The sequence below is a fragment of the Oryzias latipes genome, chromosome 11, assembly GCF_002234675.1.
Source record: "Oryzias latipes chromosome 11, ASM223467v1".
Lineage (NCBI taxonomy): Eukaryota > Metazoa > Chordata > Actinopteri > Beloniformes > Adrianichthyidae > Oryzias > Oryzias latipes.
In genome coordinates this window covers 10,932,983-10,954,157 of record NC_019869.2, presented here as the reverse complement: position 1 = coordinate 10,954,157, position 21,175 = coordinate 10,932,983, and the positions used below count along the sequence as shown (strand labels likewise).

General features: G+C 37.6%; 1 protein-coding gene across 1 annotated transcript; it reads right to left on the bottom strand.

Moving 5' to 3' along the window:
- Positions 1-6,311: 6,311 nt before the first annotated feature.
- On the bottom strand, positions 6,312-20,485 carry LOC101170854 (DNA-binding protein SATB1). The gene is made up of 11 exons (XM_011480855.3): positions 19,963-20,485; positions 19,299-19,528; positions 18,840-19,016; positions 18,635-18,761; positions 17,183-17,306; positions 16,124-16,235; positions 14,070-14,602; positions 13,288-13,485; positions 12,208-12,363; positions 7,815-8,018; positions 6,312-7,468 (listed from the first exon to the last, which is right to left on the bottom strand). The coding sequence occupies exons 2-11, from the start codon at positions 19,513-19,515 to the stop codon at positions 6,638-6,640; spliced, it is 2,679 nt and encodes an 892-aa protein (XP_011479157.1). The 5' UTR covers positions 19,516-19,528; positions 19,963-20,485; the 3' UTR covers positions 6,312-6,637.
- Between the last annotated feature and the right edge of the window lie 690 nt (positions 20,486-21,175).

The window sequence follows — 21,175 nt, the reverse complement described above, 5'->3', positions numbered from 1 at the left end:
CAGAACTGAAGCTTTGCAAGAGCCGATGGAGGTAGATGGTCAATTAAATTATTTAGGGTGGAACACCAAATGACTGTTCACGTGATAACTGGTCTTTAATGCGACACATTTACCCCCTAATTTAAGACAAGATTTTATTTTTTTAGTTGACAAATAACTGAATTTTTAAAAAGCTTGATTTTTAGGCTAAAATATCTGTTTCAAGATTCAGATTGTAGTTTTTCTTTTTTTGTTTTTTAATATATTTACCAAACCTAGATTAAATTAAAAAAAAAAAGCAATAGTGAGACTCAAAAGTAATGGTGTGGCCCCTGAAGCGAACAGCCCACTCAAAGGCACCAACTGGGCTGCGACCATGTTACATTGAAACTCTAATGAGTTTAGGGGCCACTTGCACTTTTGTGTTCTCATTGGAGAGACACATCAGTGTTCATATAGTCCATTAGCAAAAAGGAGGACACCCAAAATTTATTTTATTAAGTATACATGAGTATAAGTATGGCAAGTCTCCTGTAGACCATGTTCTTGTAGTGTAGGATGTACTAACCCAATACTTCTTTAGACTAAATTGGAGCATTTAAAGTTAACAATATATCATATATAAAAAGTAAACTTCAAGTATATTGGGTAACGTTTAGTATACTTGTAGTACCGATACACTAATATAGAGTATTTTTTGCTAAGATGTCTGATACATTAATCAAAATGAATGGTTACATTTTTTTTAATAATAACTAAAGACAAAGCAAATATTAATTCATTTGTCTCCAAAACCTGTTTAGTCATGAGTTCATTTTCCAGTCCATCACAGGGCAACAAAAACAGACAACCACATGCATACCTAAAGACCAATTTAAAGTCTCCAATTAACCTGATAACAAACATTTTTTTGACCCTGTGAGGAACCTGGAAAGAACGTAGCCAGGACTTGAACCAGGGCTTCCTTACTTCCCAAAAAGTTCCCAAAAAAAAAAGACCACACGTTTCATATATGCACCGAAGATGCAAGGATTTTTCAAGGGTTATCTGTCTTTCAGTATTGCTATTTTTGATTTAGTTTATCCTTTATCACAAGATAAATTATAATTTGGAAGTGCTATCATGAGTGTTTTTGACAAGACAAAATAAACAAAATTCAGTTGGCCTAGAGTTATGCTTTTAACTTTTTTATTTTTATATTGTCAGATTGTAACTTGTTGTCAAGATTAAAGTTTTTTTTAAATCCTTTTTTCAATGTTGTGCATGTCTGTCTCTAGAATAAAAAATGCTAGGTAGCCATTGTAGACTTCTGACTAGAAAAACCTTCACAATGATATTTAAATATTCAAACATTAACATTTAAATTTGGGTTGTCAAATTATCACATTAATCATGATCAATTATTACAGACAAATCAGTGCATTTTTATCGCATTCATCTAATTTTTAATCTCTAACTATTACCTTTTATGCAAAGGATTGTGCCAGGCGAGGGATATGTTATCAGAAATTAACGATGTGGAGGTCTGATTTTGTTGGACAGTTGCTTTGGCGAAGTCCATTTATTTTGGCAGTATCCCGCTTCTACCACTTATAAAATAGATACATTTTAAAACAGTTATCAGTACTTTATTCTTGTTATTTTTTAACATTTAAATTGCTTTTCACAAGAAATGGACTACTTGAAACGTGGTACGACGTGTTGTCATGGTAACAGCTACAAAGCCTGCACTGACCTTACTCTGCAGCAGCGGAGGGAAGTGGTATATATGATGAACACCACGGCAAGTTAAACAGAGCATAATTTCACTTCTTACCACTTGTTTTTGTTAGTCCAAAATCTAAATAGTTAAAAATCTCTGTCGTCACCTCCTTGTGTCTCATCCTACTTAGATAATCTTCTGCTGCATCCCAGTCTTCAAAATGATCAAAATCACCAAAAATGTTAAAGGAAATCATTTGTCTTCTCTTCTATCTTGCTGTTTTGATGAAACTATAGAATAAGGTATGTATTATGGTATTAATAAGAACTTAGTTGTCAATTTTTTTGGATTGCTCAGAAAGTGTTTCTACAGTTTTTTGATGTGTTAAATTAGTGAACTGTGGACCTTTTCTTTTGGTCTGTGTTTTTTGTAATTGTTTGAGACAGAAATAAAAAAAAATCCGCCTCGGTGGTGTAAAAGTAAGAGGTCTGTTGAAAAAAAAAACTTAATCAAGGCACATTTTTTCTTTTGTATTCTGATATTGAAATTAAAATGAAAATACCTCAAAATGAGGCTTTTCACAGCCATCATTAGGTTAGATTACAAATAGATTAACTAGATTAATTAATTATAGGTCATAATTAATTAATTGTGCAAATAAAATATTGCATGACAGCACTCATTTAAAACTGTCTTAATATGTTGCTGCAATTATAATATGTAATATTGTCACCTTAATATGTGCTTGAGAAACATTCTCTGAAATAAGGTGTTTTAATAGTTTAGTACTTTTAAGATTACTGGGGGGGTTCAACATACAACCTAAAAGCTTTTTAGCCTGTATCTATATCATTCTATTTATTCCTAATGCAGTCAGTTCATCTGGAAGTTTGTAAAAGCTCCTTTGGCAGATGTTGGTGGTGGTTGCAGCCTTGGGTTTTTTGTGGATGATCCTACAAACTTAGCCAACTTCTGCTTTCCAAGCTACTCCTAATCTCCTTGGCAGAGTTGCTCAACCTCCACATGAAGGCATGTGAAGCATCGCTGAGCATCCATTTTCACATCTGCCCTGAAAGGCTGCACTGGGCCCCTTTCCAGAACAATTTTCTGCTGCCCAACTGAACCCCATCACCATCATAGTATTCTTGATATCTTCCTGTAGACCCTAGCCTAGACACTGAGCTACTCAAAAGGGGTTTCCTTCAAATTTGTCAGTATTTTTCTGCATTAATTTGTCATCTCATCTCGTATAAGTCTTCTTTCAAAACAATGTCAAAACGTTTACAAAGATTGTATGACTGAGATGGCACTTCCATGCTATTAGAAACCGGAGACAGACAGATTTTATCAGGGAGTCTTAATTATAACTGACCAAGAGAATTAAAGTCTTGTCTTATCTCATCTTATCTTCTTTAACTTCCAAATTGCATGCTATGTAAGACTGAGACTAATTTTTCTTTCTACAAAAAAATCTGCTTATTGGTCATCTTTCTCCTCTAATCCCAAAAGTGTAAATTACTCAATTTGGTGAGAATAAGGGTGTCAAATAGTACTTTTTCTTGGTTAAAGTTTTGAAGATTGGAGCCTTGGTGCTCTTACTTTTGGTATCCCTGATTTTAGCAACAGAGCAGTCTGATCATCTCGTCTCTACAGCTGGTACTAATTCCAAATAAACTAATTAAATAAATTGCAGAAGTTGCTTCTTGGGAGTTCAAGTACTTTAGATTACACAACAAAATTGCAACAACAGCACTGACTAGTTAAGTTATAATTGCAAGGATCACAACTTTCAAGATTCATCATTCCAGTATAGAACATTTTTTGACAGAGATTTCAGTAAAAGCAAAAAAAGAGGGACAAAGATTATGCCAATTTGCATAAGAAATGTTCAAGGTTACAGTAGTTCAGTATCAAGAAAAGAGGAAGACAGCCCGAAGAGGCTTCACTGCATGAAACCTGATTGAAACCGTTTTATGGTGACTTAATTACAGCAATTTCTGCGATCAGACAAGTCAAGATGATCTGTGCAGGCCTTTTAACAAACAGCTGAATCACAACATTTCACCCACAGACACTCACAAACAGCAAAAGGGTCTAAAAGCAGACATCCTTGGAAAAGTATACACTGATGGAGACATTAGCTAACATTACTGATTTAAATGTTGGCATTAGTGTTGTTGTGTACAAGTGTGGTGTTGGGGGGGGTTAACACAAAGCAGGAATCATGGCCACCATTGCTATTACCATCATTATCACAGGCACAGCATTTCAAGAGGGCCATTATCATCATTATTATAGGTAATATTACTGATGATGAGGCTTTCATGGCCCCTTCTTGGCCCTGACTAAAGTATTGTCATGGAAACAGATGACAGTAAAGAGCACAGCTTTATTGAACTACTCTGTGAAGCTATTCTGACCAAAATGGGCTTGAATGTTGTGCTCTTTGTATAGAAAGGTGGCTGTAAAGTGAAGAGTCTGGAAGAGAGAAACAAAGAGAGTCAGATGAAGTAACAGAAGAAAAAAAATGTTGAAGTTAATGAAAGCAAAGCATTTAAGAGGTAAAAGACAGACAACACTGGCAGCAGTAGGAGACATGTGATCGGAAAGAAACAGATAAACAGATACACGGCTGATCAAAACAATGGACCATTGTTGTGCTGGCAACGGTGACACTAATTCACCCAGTCATGTACTATAAGAGACTCTTCAGAATTAAAACACAGACAAAGACTGTCTAATTCAGTTAGTACAGCTTTTTTTGCAGCTGTTTTAAAATAGTGCCCTGACAAATGTTGGTTTTGACTCTGCTCTTCTTTCTAGGTCACATAGATTGCCATTATAATTAGTTCTTTAAACTATTAATACATGTCTGTTAAGTATACCCAAAATCACAAAATAGTCTAGATTTCCTTTTAAGACCGAAACTGTTATTTGTTTGTGTGCGTGAACATTTCGGGCCTTCTAGCTATGTTAGCCTACCATGACATGAACCTCTTGGCAACCACTGCAAATTGTCAGTTCAATTTCCCTTTCCTTCGGAGTTTAACAAAAACAGTATTTTTTGTTAAAAAAAATCAGATCCCTTGCACAGACAAAAGATAAGACATTTAAACCATTTTGTCCATTTATCCACAATTTTTATTTTGTTAAGAAATGTGATTATCTTGCATCATCCAAAACCAGTTTAATGCTTTAAAATCAAAAAGGTTTAAAGGATATAGTATATGTGTTTAACTAAATTTGGTTGTGTCAGAAATTTACATTTGCATGCATGGTTACAACTACTTAAGATAACTATAACAAAGAATACATTTTGTTCTTTATTAAGCTCAACAAAACAAGATTTGTTTTGAACAAACTTGGGAAAAAGGGGTGTTTGATTGACTTAGATGATTAATACTTTGTCTTTCTTTCATTTTCCTTTTTTTAAATACAGCACAACTTTTTATTTCTTGCATTATTTTTACACATACACAATTTCAGAGGTTACTTCTATAAATAGGAGCAGTTTTTGTGTCAGTAGATATGATGAACACAAATACTAAATTGGAGATAAATGAGAAAATCCTTTTTCCGACTGAAAAAAAACAGAGCCCAAAAAATATTTACAAGAAAAATATGAAGATGGATCGTATTTGAAAAAAAAGTCTGGCAGTGCCATTGTTTACAAGGCATTTCTGGCATAGAAGGTTTTGGAAAACTTACTGAAGAAATGTAAGCTAATTAATCTGAGGCTGATTGTATTGGTTCCCACTACTTGTCACATGTACCTATACAGGAACTATACAATAACAAATTTCGTTTTTATCACAGTTGATTCTGTCAAGTGCATTGAGGATCCTTGAATAACGGAAGAGTTTTTTTAAGTAAATACATAATACTACAGCGACTTTCACACGCACTGCACCTGGGTGGTAGTATCAGCCTTTTACAAAAAGTAGTCTAATTAAGTTTACAGCAAGTACACTATACTAAAAGCAAGGCAGTGTACCTAGAGTTTACTTTTTGTGTACTAACTATATATTGTGCCAATTTAGTCTGAGGAAGTATCCAGTTAGTCCCACACTACCAGAGCATAGTCTGCAGTAGACTTACTAAACTCATACTCAAGTATACTTAATAAAATAAACTTAAAGTGTACTGCTTTTTGCTAAGGATGGTGCCTATTCAATTTCCTTTTCCTTGTTTTTGTATTTTAGTCAGGTTTTGTGTTTAGGTCATGCATATGAGTGTTTTTGTGTATATGTGCTTTCATGTGTACACACCAGATCATAGTTTTTGCCCATCGCAGCTGCATAGGTACCGTAGCCTTTTAGGTACCGTAATTACCCCTCTGCAAATTTGTCCTTGCTTGATCCCCTGTTGTTCTTCCTCTTAGTCATGGTTCAGTCTTTTGCTTAGTCACATTTGAGTGACTAAGCAAAAGACTGATCTCTGATATGTTCAGGTTTAATTTTATAGGTTTATGTGCAGAAGACTGCTTCCTGCCTTTGGGTACTTGTAATTCCTGATGGTGGAAATACTGATGCTGGGATGACTACATGTGTCAAAAAACCTCAATGGTGCTAACAGGAATTCCAGCCTTCTTGCAGGCTTTACTATTCCAGTATTGATGGAAAATATCATGTACTCTTTAAACATTTTTATTAAAACACCTCAATATAAACACAGATCAAAACCACAACTTTTATGCCGAATCCTTTCGAAAATTCTTTGATTAGAATATAGTTTTCGGTGGAACAAAACATTAGCAAGACAAATTTTTGATATCCTCTGGTTTTCATTTTTGCAAATTAGCTAAGTCTGGCTTTAAAAGATTGAGGGTAACACATGCTTGTCACCATATTTTTACAAAAGCACAGTGAATCTCTACTAAAGGATTAAGTTTGAATTGCATTCAGACGGTTTGTGTGAAGAAGAGTGTGTTGGTGTCAATGAAAATGTTTTGGAGAATCAGATGCCACTCTCCTGCTCTTCTTTTATTTGGGGAACAGTCTGAGTGCTGACGTCTGATTCTCTGACACCAATAATCTGACCATTTTGCTTTGTTGCATTTCCATCCCTTTTCAGTTCAGGAGTAGGCAAGTCAGCACGTGAGAGGTCAGCTTTAGTCCAGCCTTTCTGGTCTTCTTGGCCACATGTTGGACTGTGGTAGTAATGTTGGCGTTGTCCTTGGTCCTGGCTGTTGAAGAAGTTAAGGATGGTGTGTTTGGGCAGGCCCAGCTGTGCAGCAAGGGTGTGAACTGCTTCCTCATCTGGATTGAGGCCCACATCTTGGATGAAGCTCTGCAGGATTACTAGGGCATCACTAGACACGTTAAGCTCATCCAGTTGGATATCCTCTTTAAAATGTGTCTTGGAACAACCAACTGCTTCGCCCTTCTCGTCACTCCTCATTCGGGTGAGTTTTGCGTAAAGTTTTTCCTTAATATTTACAATTTTCCTGTCTCCAGTGATCTCACCAGTGTCTCCCTTTACATTTACATCACCCCACTGCGCACCGCCCTTATCTCTCACTGTTCCAATGCCGCCCCAGTCCCCACCCATGTTCTCAATATCCATTGGTGACCCATCAATCCAGTCTTTGGTATCCCCTCTTTCAACACTGCAACTGCTTCTGCGCTGCAAACGTACTCGGAAATGCCCCCAGGTGGCCCCAGCCTCAGACTCAGCTGGTGATGCAGCACACGGTTGCCGTGGAGACAGGTGAGGTGATGTTTCTGGCTGAAGGGGTTGCAGGGGTTGGAGGTGGTGTTGCTGTGGCATCACAGAGTTGCGCTGGTACTGAAAAGAGAAGTAGAATTTGAGTAAAATCCAGATGTTCTAATATATGGTCTGTTAATTGTGGGCATGACTGTTCCATCATAAAAGTTTAAAAATTAATTTCATGCAAAACACTTTTGTATGTTCAAGACAAACATTTCTACAGGCAGTTATTTAATATATTATGTACTATTTCTTACATTATAAATTTGAATAATTTAAATTTGTGATTTAATTAATGAGAACTTTTATTGAATTTATATTTCTTTTTTTTAAATGTTTTTTATAATTTTATTTTATTTCATTTGTTATTCCTGTGGTTTTTCCTCAGGGAGTGTCCACAGGGAAAACATCATTGTCTTCTTACCAGTGTGTTGTCATTGTTGAGTAGTGTGAGCTTGTCAGTGCAATGCTGCTGTGAAGTCATGTTGTTGCTCTCTTGCTCATAAATAGCATCCCTTTCAGTCTGGGGTAGGCTGAGAAATCGGCGAATCATGCACAGGTTCTCCCATAAAGTGCGGTTTTCTGGGCAGGGGTCCTCTTTCCAGCGCAGAAGCTCACACAGCCAGCCCTACCGGAAGTACATGACATAGAACAGGAGTGGTTAAGATGGTTGAACGGGTTTCATCCAGACAGTTAAGGGTTTCAATCTATGCAGCAATGTATAGATTTTTTTAAAGTTATCTCTGCTACATGCAATGTTTATGGAAAAAGCTTAAGGGGGTATGGTGTAATTGATAGTAAAATACATAAAAAAGTTGGGCTTGGGGGCACTGCAAAAATCACATTTTTAATGGGTTTCTCTCAAACTCTCCATAATATTTTCTCTGAAAGGCAACATAGATTTAATCCAAATAGTGAGCACAGAATGTGAAATTATTTAAAATCAGAGCATGATCATAGTACCTGTAACTATTTTCCAGCAGGACCATCTGTTCAAGTCAATAATTAAGTAGCTTTTCAAATTACTCTCAGCCTTCATAACACTTTGAACGTTTTCTGCCATTGGATAGCAGACATGAAAAAAGCTAAACAACATAATTTTGTGTGTAATTTTAAGGAAAGGCATAACCACATTAATGCCTTTATATGTTGCCAATAGAACAAACAGAAAAAAAATTGATAATATCAATGAAATCAGTTCATATAACTGTCTTCCTGCTGAAACTTACCAATCTGTACTAGGTCCTTCAAAAATATAGTCCCTAAACTAGTTTATACTTTCATCAGTAAGCAAATTAGGTTGTTTTAAAACTATCCATCCGTCTTCAATACCCGCCGAATCCCTTTCGGGGTCACAGAGTTGCTGGAGCCAACCCCTGCTACTGCTGGGTAAAGGCGGGGTACACCCAAAACGGGTCACCAGTCTGTTGCAGGGTCACACACTCACACCTAGAGACATTTTAAAATCACCAATTAACCTGTGAAACTTTTTTTGGACTGTAGGAGGAAACCAGAGTCCTCAGAAAAAACGTACACATAAACAGGGGGAACATGCAAACACCACACAGAGAGGACCCAGTTGGGATTTGAACCTTCTAGCTGAGAGGCTCCACCGTGCTGCCTGTTTTAAAGTTATGTAGAAATTATTCGTACTTTCTCAAGAAATTATTTAATAAAAATTACTATTTTTAAGAACAAAAATAACTGCAAAACAAAAATGAAGATGAATAGGATTTTTGACCTTACAGTAGTTTTACTACTGTTAGTTACTGTTAACTAATTTTTTATCATCCCATTCTTTAACCCCTTCATGCCAAAAATTATTTTGAAATATGTAAAAAATAATTAGTGTTTTTTCCATTCAAGGTGATGCCAAACTAAGTGAAGTCCTGGATTTAATGATGCATTGCCAATTAGTGACATACAATGTGAAGGGGTTAATATATCTAATAACATATCATTGTTTTTTTGCCAATACTCTAAAACTGGTTCTAACTGTAAAGTTTGAGTCGTGATATAGAAAGGACAAATCCACTGTATCTAAAATTAGGGGTGTCAAATTATTGCATTAATCGCGATCAGTTAATGACAAATTAGTGCATTTTTTTAATAGTGTTCATCTAATTTTTAATCCATAACGTTTATCTATTATGTAAGGAATAATGCCCTTTGAGGTGTCCATTATCATAAACTGAGAAACAAAAGTATAGCCCTGATAGTGTCAGATGGTTGCTTCCACAAAGTCCATTCATTTCTGAGAATGGACACCTCAAAAGGACATTATTCCACTAATACCAATTAAAAAAATAAAATAAAATATTAGTACTTTAATCTAGTTATTATTTAGGTTTAAATTGTTATTCACAAAAAGCGGACTTGATATACGGTGCAGCGTGTTGTCGTGGTAACGACTAAAAAGCCTACATTGACCTCACTCAGCAGCAGCAGTAGAAAGTGGTATATATATTCTAGAGGTGCATGATATGAGGAAAACTATTTCGATATTAGTGATCAATATTGCGATGACGACATAACTTGCGATAAATGAACAAACAGCAAAAACAACAAAAACACTTCCATTTCACAGCAAAAGTTTGATTTAAATAAGAGTCAAAATACCTTAAATTATTTTAAGATATTTAAGGGGAACATCTAACATAAAAGCTCCATTTGATTGGTCAACAACGTTAAGGGCTCCATCTGATTGGTCAAATGCATGAAGGGATTTATTCAATTCATGAAATAGTTCAAGTTGCCTTAAGATTGTTTTAGCACATGTAAGGTTTACCGTTTATTGCAATTTTTGGCGACTTTTGCGATATGCATATTGCACGGCTTGATATCGCGATAACGATAACTTTGTGATTACTTGTGCAGACCTAATATATTCTAATGATAAGTTAAACCAAGCATAATTTCAGAGGGAAAAGTTCACCTCTTATCTTTTGTTTTTGTCCAGTCACAACAAATAAAGTCCAAAGGCTAAATAGTTTAATTCCTTCGGTATCACCTCCTCATGTCTCATCTCCTCCTTCTAATGTATTATGTTAGTGTTAATAAGTTTGTTGTCAAAATTCTTTTGGACTGATCAGACAAGTGTTCCTACTGTTTTGTGATGTATTGAAGCAGGGCACTCTGGACCTGATTTACACCTTTGTGGTGTAAATGTAAAGGTTGGAAGTCAGTTAAAATAAACTTCGTCAAGCCACTGTTTTAGTTGAATTTTGATTTTTTTACTGCGCCATAATGTCACACAATGTGACATGAAAGTCCCTGAAAATGAGGCTTTTTCACAGCAATTATTAGGTTAGATTAAAAATACATTAATGAGATTCATTAATTACAGGTTGTAATTAATTAATCGCTCAAAAAAATTAATCGCTTGACAGCCCTATCTAAAATAGCTTTTTATTTTAGTAGCCTTGGTTCAAGTGTTAAAAGATGAAGTTGGTAACACTGTACTTTCTTATCTTAAAATTTGTCTTTTTTCAGCATAAATCTTTTGGCATCATAGGAGAGAAAAAAGTTGTTCGTACTGGATAGAGGAACATTAACAAGTTATATGCATGAACTGTAACAAGATTTCACACACATATCGCACAGATGAGCACACACCTGGCCAAAACCCAACTTGAGCACACAATGCCATCCAGATGCATGGTGCAGATAGAGCAGATAGATCCAGCATGGCTCTGACTGCCAAATAACTTGGTAATGCAGAGATGGAGAGAAAGCAGGAGGGACGGAAACAGAGGATGCGTGTGGGTGTGGGGGGATGGTAAAGCACCGTACGGGAGGTTATAAAGGCTTTTTAAACGGCATGAAAAATGTGAGGTTTGCCAAAACCCAACAAAATAACCTGATGGGTTTTGGACCAGCTGTTTGCGCTAGAATGGCTATCGAAGGACCCCTGTAAGTGTTGATGTAGAGGGATATTACAGGGAAAAAACAAGTCTAAAATTGTAGATGTGCTCAAGAGGAGGAGGAAAAAAAAGAGTCGACTAAAATCCCCCCATTTCATGAAGGGAAATTATCTTCAAAACAAAAGGCAATAACAGGCTTATGGGGCTGCCATAAAAATGAGAACAATAAACACTCAAATCATGCTTTTGTGTGTTTTTGTGTTGGTGGATTTGTGCATCTGTGCACGTTTGTGTAAATTGTGTGTGCTACCATGCACTCGTACAGAACATCTGCATGTGTAAGTAAGCAGTGTGCATGTGTGTATGGCGACTATTAGAGCGATAATTTAGGCCACAATAGCAGTCTGATGCACTGATAATAGTCTTCTACAAAGTACAGCTGCTGGTTGATTATCTGGGCTTTTCTCCATACACGCACACAAACACACAACTACACCCCCACACCCCCACACACACACACATCTATCTGTTTCAGCTGTTGGGAGATAATCACAAAAACTAAATGTTAAGATTAGTTTTTTTTGGGTCTGTGAGTTTTATTTGGTTCTTGTCTTTGCCAGTTTTTTCAGTTTTAGTACCTATTTTCCTGCTCTTTTGTCATGTAAGGATTTAGATGAGAACATTTGTGATATACCATCATCAATATCTACTACGTTTATGTTTCTGGTTTTCTTCGTTCAGCGTTTCATTGTCTTCTTCAAACCTCAGACCCTTTTTGTTTCCTTGAGGATTTTAAATTCCTAATTGTTGATGATTGTTTTTGGTTCAATTCCTAAATAAATACTGATTCACACAGAATTTCATTTATCTTCCATAAGCTGCCTACTCTACTTCTGGAGCAAACTTCTACAAAATTAGTTCTGATGTGGACAAAAGTAGTATCTAATGCAATACCTGACTCTTGGAAGCAGCGACCTTTGCAAACAAAGCCTGAGACACTTTGGCTCTCTTCATTTCATGCTGAATCTCCTCGTATATGGAGCCATTGACATGGAGAACGCAGCTGTCTGTCCTCAACCCTCTCTCAGATGTAACTGGGGAAAGTCTTGCCTAAAAAAAGAGAAAAAATGTTTTGGAATATTGCAGTGTATGCAGAGGGAGGAGTCAAGAACAGCAGCTTAGACACAAGTTTGAAAAATGTTGAATACATTTAATGTAATTTTTGGATAAATTAAAATCCCCAGAAGAAACTTTTGTCCCCAGAAGAGACAAAACTTTTGTAAGACAGCCTAGTTAAATCACTATTTCTTTCTAGGTTTATAAGATCTCGTTGACACCACTGGAAAAGAAAATGACAAAATATGGGCTTTCTTTTCAATCTTATTTTTAATTGGTGGAGAATGACGGTAAACTTTGCTATAATTGTGCAATAAAATGTTTGCTTTCTAAAACTAACATCAGTGCTAACAATTGTGCAGATTTATCTCTGTACATTTGGATACCATGTTTTGTGCATCAAGTGCATTGTTTCTAGATTCACTTTTCTGGGTCAAAGATCATTGCTGCAACTGCAGAGCACTCAGGTCTGGAGGAAATATACTTTCTAGTGTATTAAGCTCTATATTCAGTGTAATTTTAGTCTAAAATTTTGTTTACATTTTTTTGGACTAATGATTATGTTTTATGACATTTAAATGTCATTAATGTCCCGGTTTAAAATGGAAGAGGCTTTTACAGATGCTTTGTAAAGCACGGTGCAGCAGAAGGCATCGTTCACTGCCAGATGCTGCTGTCTCTACCTGCTCTGCTTAGCCTGACTCTCAGACCTAATAAAGAGTGCCACAGCATCCTATTTTTACTGTACTAAGATAAAGTCGGAAAAAAACCTAAATTGTGATATTCATTTTTTATGCTAAAGCATGCAAAAATATTGAAATAGATAATGATTTGAATGCTCCCTAATGCGAATAAAAAGAAATACAAAAAGACAAACTTGACATTCTGTGAATTGCCGTCTCGCTGATGCTGGCTGACCTGTGTGGACAGTGGGGGTGTGTTATTGCAGCTGGGTGTATATCCAGTCAAACTCCGCTCCTTTTCCTCCTGGTATATGCGCTCCCTCTCAGCCTCTGGGAGCTGTAGAAAGCTGTGCATGGCTCGCAGGTTGACCAGCAGAGACTGGGAGGCATGCTTTGGATCCTCCTCTTTTCGCAAGATCTCAGACAGCAAGCCCTGGAAAACACACCCAATGTAATACTCTTGACGTGTCAAAGCATATTCAACAGAGTCCTGGAGTAACTTTTTCAAAGCATATAGAATTAAGATCTCAAGAAAATTCAAGTTTTAGCCCTTTCCTTTAAGATTGCATGTATACATTCTTTCCAGAATGTTAAAGAAGTTACTTTTGGTGCAGAACTTAGTATAGCTCCTCCAACCAAAGGTGACCCAAAAAGGATGAAAAATAAAAGTGAGAATTACAAGAATTACAAATTGAAGGAAGGAGAACGCTGTCAGAGGTGAAAAGAAGGAAGGACGCTGAGATGGAACAAGAGGTAGAGGGAAAAACAGCATTTCTCCAAGGGTTTGTGATTAGTTGGCCAAGCAGCTGCTTCAGTGCTGGCACCAGATTTATACTGCAGAGAGCTGGCACAAACATACATGCACACTCTCATACACAGGGGGGAGGGGGCACTGCGGCACAGCCAATGCCAACGTGCCAACCATCACTACCAGAAGAAAAACTACACATGGAAATAACTATAAGGAGTTGCAAGGCTTGAATTTTAAAGGCCCTTTTTCCAACCGCAGTTCCATACCTGAGTCCTGTTAAAAGCTACTCGGGCAAAAATGGCTTGAGAGATGCCCGCTCGCTTCAGCTCCTCCCTCACACACTGGTAGATGTCAGCTGGTACGTCTGCTGAGCCGACAGAAGACCCAGTTGGTGTCTGACTTTGCAGCCCTGTGGATGAACCTCCTCCAAGGCCACACTGTGGCTGCTGTGAGGTTTGGGAATCAGGGGCTTTAGAAAATACTTTGGCAGGCGTCCTTCCCACAGGAGGGTGGTTGAGATACTGCTGTGGTGCGGATGGGAGGCCCTGGCCAGCTAACATGCGGCTCACAGCAAACTGCTGGTTGAGATACTGCACCATCACCAGCTGCTGTTTGGCCATTTGGGGACTGAGGGGCTGAGTTACCAACCCAGGAGGGTGCAAACCAAGGCCAGAATGACCACAAATGTTCGTCATTGCTCCACGAGGGAAAAGCAGAGAGGTCTGGTCAGCTGGGCTACCCGTTACTGGCTGTGGCGTTAGCGTGAGGTGTGTGGACTGCTCGGAAAAACTGTCAATCTCTGGTAAGAGGAAAGACAAAGAAATGTCTGTTATTGACAGAAATGATAACTAACACATGAGTTGTGAGAGAATTTGTTTAGTAAACATGCAAACAGGGAAAATTTGAAAACTGATCAAATCTCTAAAGCTTATATGATTTTTTTAAGGATACAATTGAGTGAAAACACAATGTAATGGAATGTAGCCGCAAAATATTTACTCTGAAGTTACAGAAGTCAGATTCCATCTTTGGTACCTTTTGAGAACGATTGAGAAATGCAAATGATTTTCTGTTTATTTAATGGACAATTTTCAAAAGTGAGTTTAGCTCGGGAAGCTCATTTGCTCTGGATTTACCAGGTGATCTGCATTGCTTGGTCATAACATCTCAGAGTCTCCATCCAAACACAAGTGGAGATAAGCACAGTGTGGTTAAGCTAGGCTGTCTTTGCTTAAAGTCAAGAATGAAACTTTAGGATCTTTATCCATTCACAAAAGTCACTGTGTTGTGTATGTGTAGTCCTTTCTAATATTTAATGCAATTCCTTTTTTTCTATCATTGAAATACTACAATTACTGGCTGCAACACTAACCTAAAGCATGATCATGCTAATGCTGTGCTTAACCCTTAACATGACTCTGCCCATAGTTTTTGTAACATTCTTTTCTCTAAAGATGCGTGTTATGATTACAGCTCAAATGAAGGAAAATGTTGCTAAACACACCTATCTTTTTATTTGCAAGAATTCATATTTAACCCCTTCGTGCTGTATGTCGCTAATTCGCAACGTATCATAAAATATAGGACTCTACTCAATGTAGCATTGACTTGAATAGAAACTGTATTGCAATAACTTTTATATAATTGGAAGTAAAGTCAGCATAAGGGGGTATAAAGGAAAATTGAAATCAAATGTAAAAAATTAGTCTAAAATCATATTTGCCAGCGATAATGGTGTCAAAGCTAGATCATCACTGAAGGTGTTTGAATCTCTTCTCTGCTTTTAAAAGTGGCACCTTACTTCTATGATGCTCACAATGAAATTGCAATGCAGGGACAATGCTGGCCAAAGGCTGGCAAGATAAACTTCCATTAAAAAAGAAGACCTCTTTTGAAGATAGGTAACACTGGAGTGATCGATATCTGTATCAATGAAGTTCCTTTCATATGAACAATTCTATTTGTGACATGGGCTCCATGTAATCTGTTTCAAACAGTAAATTTAGAATGTCAGACTGCTTTTTCAAGTGCGTAACACTCAATCTTGGTTTATTGGAAGAACCTCAGGTTTACTGACATTTGTTATCTTTAGTTTATTGCGTCATATTTGTACTTTTTCTAAACCCTAAACCCCTGGCATGCAAAATACAATGGACAAAATTTAGGAGTCAGAATTATTCATATTTATACTATCATATAAATGCATAAAAATAGATTATTTCAGAAGTTTAATCTATCAAGATCACATTTACTTTTGTGAAGGATGAATTAGCATGCACAATAAAACTCAAAAGCACGCTTTATAATTAAAATTCCTCACCCTTGAAGTATTTGGACTTCTTGAAGTGCTTGTACCATCGGCCAAACTCGTGACACTTGGCAGCTGAGACGTTTGCATAGTAAGTGCTATTTACAATTGATGATATCATGCTCTGAAACAGAGGAGAAGAGCCTCTGGAAATTCATTGTTTTCTGGGTGCCTGCAAAAGGCAGTTCGGGTGCCTCAGCTGTTCTCATGTCTGATGTTAATGAACTCAGATCTGTGTTATTAAAAAGACCCCCAGGTAAATAAGATAATAAAGACAGATGAGTGTGTCAGGATGCATACGTGCATGTGTGTGTGTTAATAAAAAGCACTAGAGGTCATCGGGGACTACGGTTGTCTCTCACCCACTGACACACACTCACACTCTCACAGCTTTTCCCTGAAGACCATCATGTGCAATCTTTACATCTGATTACACCTTTCATCTTCTCATATTTATTTTAATCTGCTTCCCACAAACAAGCAAGGGGGGGTTGGGAGGGATTGATGGAATAGACGAGGGAGGAGGGACCAGCTTATATCAGATCCTAACTCTGCACAGAGGGAAGGAATTTTTAAATTTGAGACAAGCAAAGTGAGTTTTTTTTTCTGTAGATGTCCAACTTTCCCTCAGGCAAAAATAAAATACAAACTAAGTTGATAACTATGAATATTCATAAAGAGCCGCTTTCCCAATTGCTGCATGATTAATGAAAACTATTGCTTCCATTGTGTCTTTATTTGCTTAATTAAATGCATAACATGTGAAAAAAAAAGCAGACATGAAAGAGATGTACAGACAGTCTGAGACAGACAGGCTGGTGATGGAGCCAGAATGATGGCAGCCAAGACAGTGAAGCTTTTTAAGAGATATCCATCTCTCTTTAATTCTGTCTCCTGTGATCCGCTCCCACACCTTATCTACTGCAGCATCTGGTCATCTTGTGCGACTACTGGACCATATACTTGATCATAAACACTCCTACACAAACACGTGCAGAACAAAGACACACATTTTCTCCTTTTCTTTTCCCTCTTGTAAGTGCATGCTGGCTTTATTCGTGTCTGCTGTACCTGTGACAGTGGACACTCCTTGGCCAGAGAGCTCTGGTTCATTTCCTTCAGAAGCTCCTTCAGAGCATTTCTAACAGTGGAGTGACTCCACTGCTCAGGCGGCAAGTCTTCCAGTTTAGGACAGCTGGTTATAAAATCAAAGACAAAAACAAAACCCCAAATCAATTTTAGAATCTCTTATATAACACAACTCGACTACATCTTCCATTGCACCCCCTTATAAATCCAGATTATTTCCCATGTCTTTAAACTGCAACAGATCCATCAACACAATTGCTTTTTTAGTCTAACAATTTCCAATGTGACAAGCAAACTCGGCTTATTGTGTTTGATTAACAAGAAAATTGTATATAAAAATTATATGTACAATCCATGTTAAGCTGCATCTAAATCCGAACAAAAGAACTGTTGTAAATTTATGGACTAACAACACATAAACCTATACTCCCACTAGAGAACTAACAAATGAACAATACATAACTTTACAATGAAAGTGCACACTGAGGATTTAAAAGGAAAATACATGAAAAGCCCATCTGGTTTTATTAATTTTTTTCATATAGAAAATGTAAAATTTGAAAGACAAGTGTTACTTATGGCGGACCGGAAGAGACCAATTGAAATAAATATATACGCAACACTGAACCATGGAATAAATAAATATGTCATGAAATATTTAAATGTGCTTTTTAAAGGAATATTTTAATGCCACACATATATATTAAACATTTATTTATTGATTTTCAATTTTATTTATTTAATGACAATTTAAAAAAAGGAATGATACATTTATTCAGTAATTTAATGGCGTATATATTTATTTGAATGTGTCTCTTCCGGTCCTCCACAGTTAATAATCTTCTGCTTCACTCCCATCTCATATAAAAGACAACAAGGACCTAAAGATTGTATTTTCCTGAAGTACTCAGATTGAGAAGTGGGTTTATTCATTGTTTCTGGTCTGTGTGAAATTCATAAAAATAAAAACACAACTGGTTGCTTTGAGCTTCATCAGAAACAGTTGTTTTATTCTAAGATTAATGCAATTTAGCTATAGGAAACTAAAAGAAATTGAAAATTCCCTGAAATATGTTAATTTTAAAGCTTAATTTATGTTGTGTAGTAACAGATCTAAGTTTGCCTTGGAATGGCAGTTCATACATTCTTCTCTGATCTCTTCTCAACAAAGCATTTTCATCCAGATAACTATCACTCACTAGATATACTCTCTGTAAACCCTTCTTCTACAAAAAGTGGATAAGAAGTTTATTCAATAAGTTTGTCTGGCACCAGCAGTCCTTTCTCTGATGCTACTTCCTCTCCATCAGGTCATCTTGATCATCAATGCATGTCTACATTAATTGAGCTGCTGCCATGTGATTGCTTAACAAGATGTTAACATCAATCAACATTATCTGGTGGTGAGAAAGAGGTTGAATTGAGCTTTTCTACCTGTGCAGCTGTATTTTCAGGGTGATAACATGGTGAACATCCTGCAGCATGTCAGCCACCGTAGCATCCGGAGCGTCTGTTACACAGGACAGAGGTACTGGGTTCCACCTGCCAACCTGGATCAGACCTGCCAAAGGGGGAAAGCAAAGCTGAGAACAATTCAATGTTTGTGTGTGTGTAACTGTGTTTGCAGAGTGTTGTGTACCTTTAGCCTGTGCTGCAGAGCTGTGAGAATATCCCAGCGTCAATAAGGCCATCTCAATCAGCTGATTGAACAGCAGGTCTCTTTTGACCAACACAAACTCTGCATGTTCTTCATTTTTCTCGACTTCCAAAACAGTCTCCCTGTGTTCTACCACACAGAATACTGGCAGCAGGCTTCCTACGATGAAATACATAAAATATCAGAAGGTTCTCCAAAGCCACATTTTGATAATTAAATACTGACTAGACATACTTTTTTCCTCTGAGTATCATTTGTGTTTTTAAGCTTCCGAACTTTCCAAATCCATTTTTATAGCTGACTAAATTAAACTTCTAGTCTTCATGCATTACATGGGTATGTACAGTTCTGACTAAAAACAAAAACAAAAAAATTCTAAGCATTCTAAGCAAAATTCTAACTATTTAAGTATTTTTTTTTCATTCTTTAAGGTCTTAGTACCTTTGGTGTGCCAGTTTCTGCCTGTCGACCTTGCTGTGGCGGGTTTTTGTGCAATACCGGGGGTTTTGGCCACAGGACTGCCCTGCCTGCTCCACTCTGGTGTGGAGGGTCCCATCTCGTGTTGTTCCAGTCGAGCCAGCTTATTTGGACGGGGTCCAGGGTCTACAGCTAGCTCACCTCCCTCTGCTTTCTTGATTTCATTGCACAGTGGATCCATCTGTGAGCTTACACTTATGCACAGACAATCACAGATTTAAAACAAAGACCTTGACATGCCAACGGAACATTTACAATTTTACTTGATCGATTTTAACTTTTGCAGAAAAACAGTTGGTTGCTTAATTGGTCATTAAATACACAGAGCGCACGTCGCAGCCTGTTGGAAGAAATAGGGTAATATTTTTCATTTTAAAGGTAAACCTTACAAATAAACCTTGAAAACCATGAATGGGAATGACCTTCAATCCGATGCAGAACTTAGAATAACCCCCTAAATCCAGTTAATATCCCGTGAATACTGCAATCAGTTCCCCCTTACAAACCAGCTGTCACCAGCAGGCGCGCCGCCGAAAGCGACAGGATTTCTTTTCCATTTTCAGCACCTTGATGAGTGCTAATTGTCCCACGTCTGCTTGGGTTGAAGTTTGATCGAGGTTAGACCAACCTGTTTGTGCGCACCGCGAATTTCTCTCATCAATCAGCAGTCCATCCCTGCAGACAGCGGCTGGATCCATGTGTTGTGTTCGCAATCCGCTCCTCCTGGCTGTCTGCGCGCGTAACGCTCCTCCGGTGCGTCCTTTTCTTTCTTCTGAAGAACCGCTGCTGGCATCAAAAGATTGATCTCGAGCTTAATGGATGGGTGTTTGTGTCTGTATCGTTCCCTGCTTGTGGACAGCGCTGCGCTCCCCGCTAAAGCGAAAAATTGGCCTCGGCGCAAGTTCACAGCGACCACCCATCATCTCTCCGGAGCGCCGTGGCGAGCCGCGTCTGTGGATCAGGCTGCATGGAGAACAATGCGCGGACCGCTCCTGCTGGAGTGCATTTCCGACCATGCAGTAGGCTGCACCACTGACTCCGGGACAGCAGTTGTTGGTTACACTTCAAGGCGCTGAGGAGAGTGAGGCAGAGGAGGGTCCCTCCCCTCCCCCGCCTTCCTCACTCTAACACAACACACACTCATGTCTGTAGTCTCACAAACACACAGCCCCAGCTGCATTAACATATGGTGTAATAATGAATTCACTCGCGCGCTCTGCAAATGTATTAAATGTGACAATTGCGCATAAATCTATTTATTACGTTCTGCCGCATGCTGTGTACGCGCTTGTTATTGTCTTTAGGGTATTGGAGCTCTCTATGGCAACAAAGTGGAAGCAGGACAAGGTGGATGAGTCTGAATTATATTAACTTATAAGCGCACACTGGCTCACATTTGACCCAGACAGCTTTCACTATATGAGGTAAACAAGATTTCAGGTTAAAATCAGAATAGTTATATCAAAACTTGACTGCTCTGTTGGTATGTAGATACTATTTAATTTAGTTTTTAATCACTTCAATATGTACTAATAGGTTAAGCTTATAATGGGATTATGATATTAAAATTACACAAAAGTGGATAATGAAACAGAATACTACTCAAAGATACTTCTTCAAATTCAATAGACTACAGATTAGCACTGCAGCCGGAGTCCAAGTAGATAGAAGCTTAATTTAATAATAAGCTTAAAACATGACAAAGATACAAAAAAAAAGAAAACATGCGAAATGGTAAAGGGATGGAGAACAAATAGAAACCATGGACTTAAAGTTACTTAAAAGTAAATAAACAAAAATAGAAGAAGATGGTTAATTGCAAACTTAAAGCAGGTGTGTTG

Bases quoted from the DNA above. Each gene is read 5' to 3' on its own strand.
- LOC101170854 (XM_011480855.3), bottom strand. From the start codon at position 19,515: ATGGATCCACTGTGCAATGAAATCAAGAAAGCAGAGGGAGGTGAGCTA. The intron at 18,762-18,839 runs GTACACAACACT...CCCCTTTGGCAG, and splicing joins CTCTGCAGCACAGGCTAAAG to GTCTGATCCAGGTTGGCAGG. The intron at 14,603-16,123 runs GTGAGGAATTTT...TCCTCTTACCAG, and splicing joins GAAGTCCAAATACTTCAAGG to AGATTGACAGTTTTTCCGAG.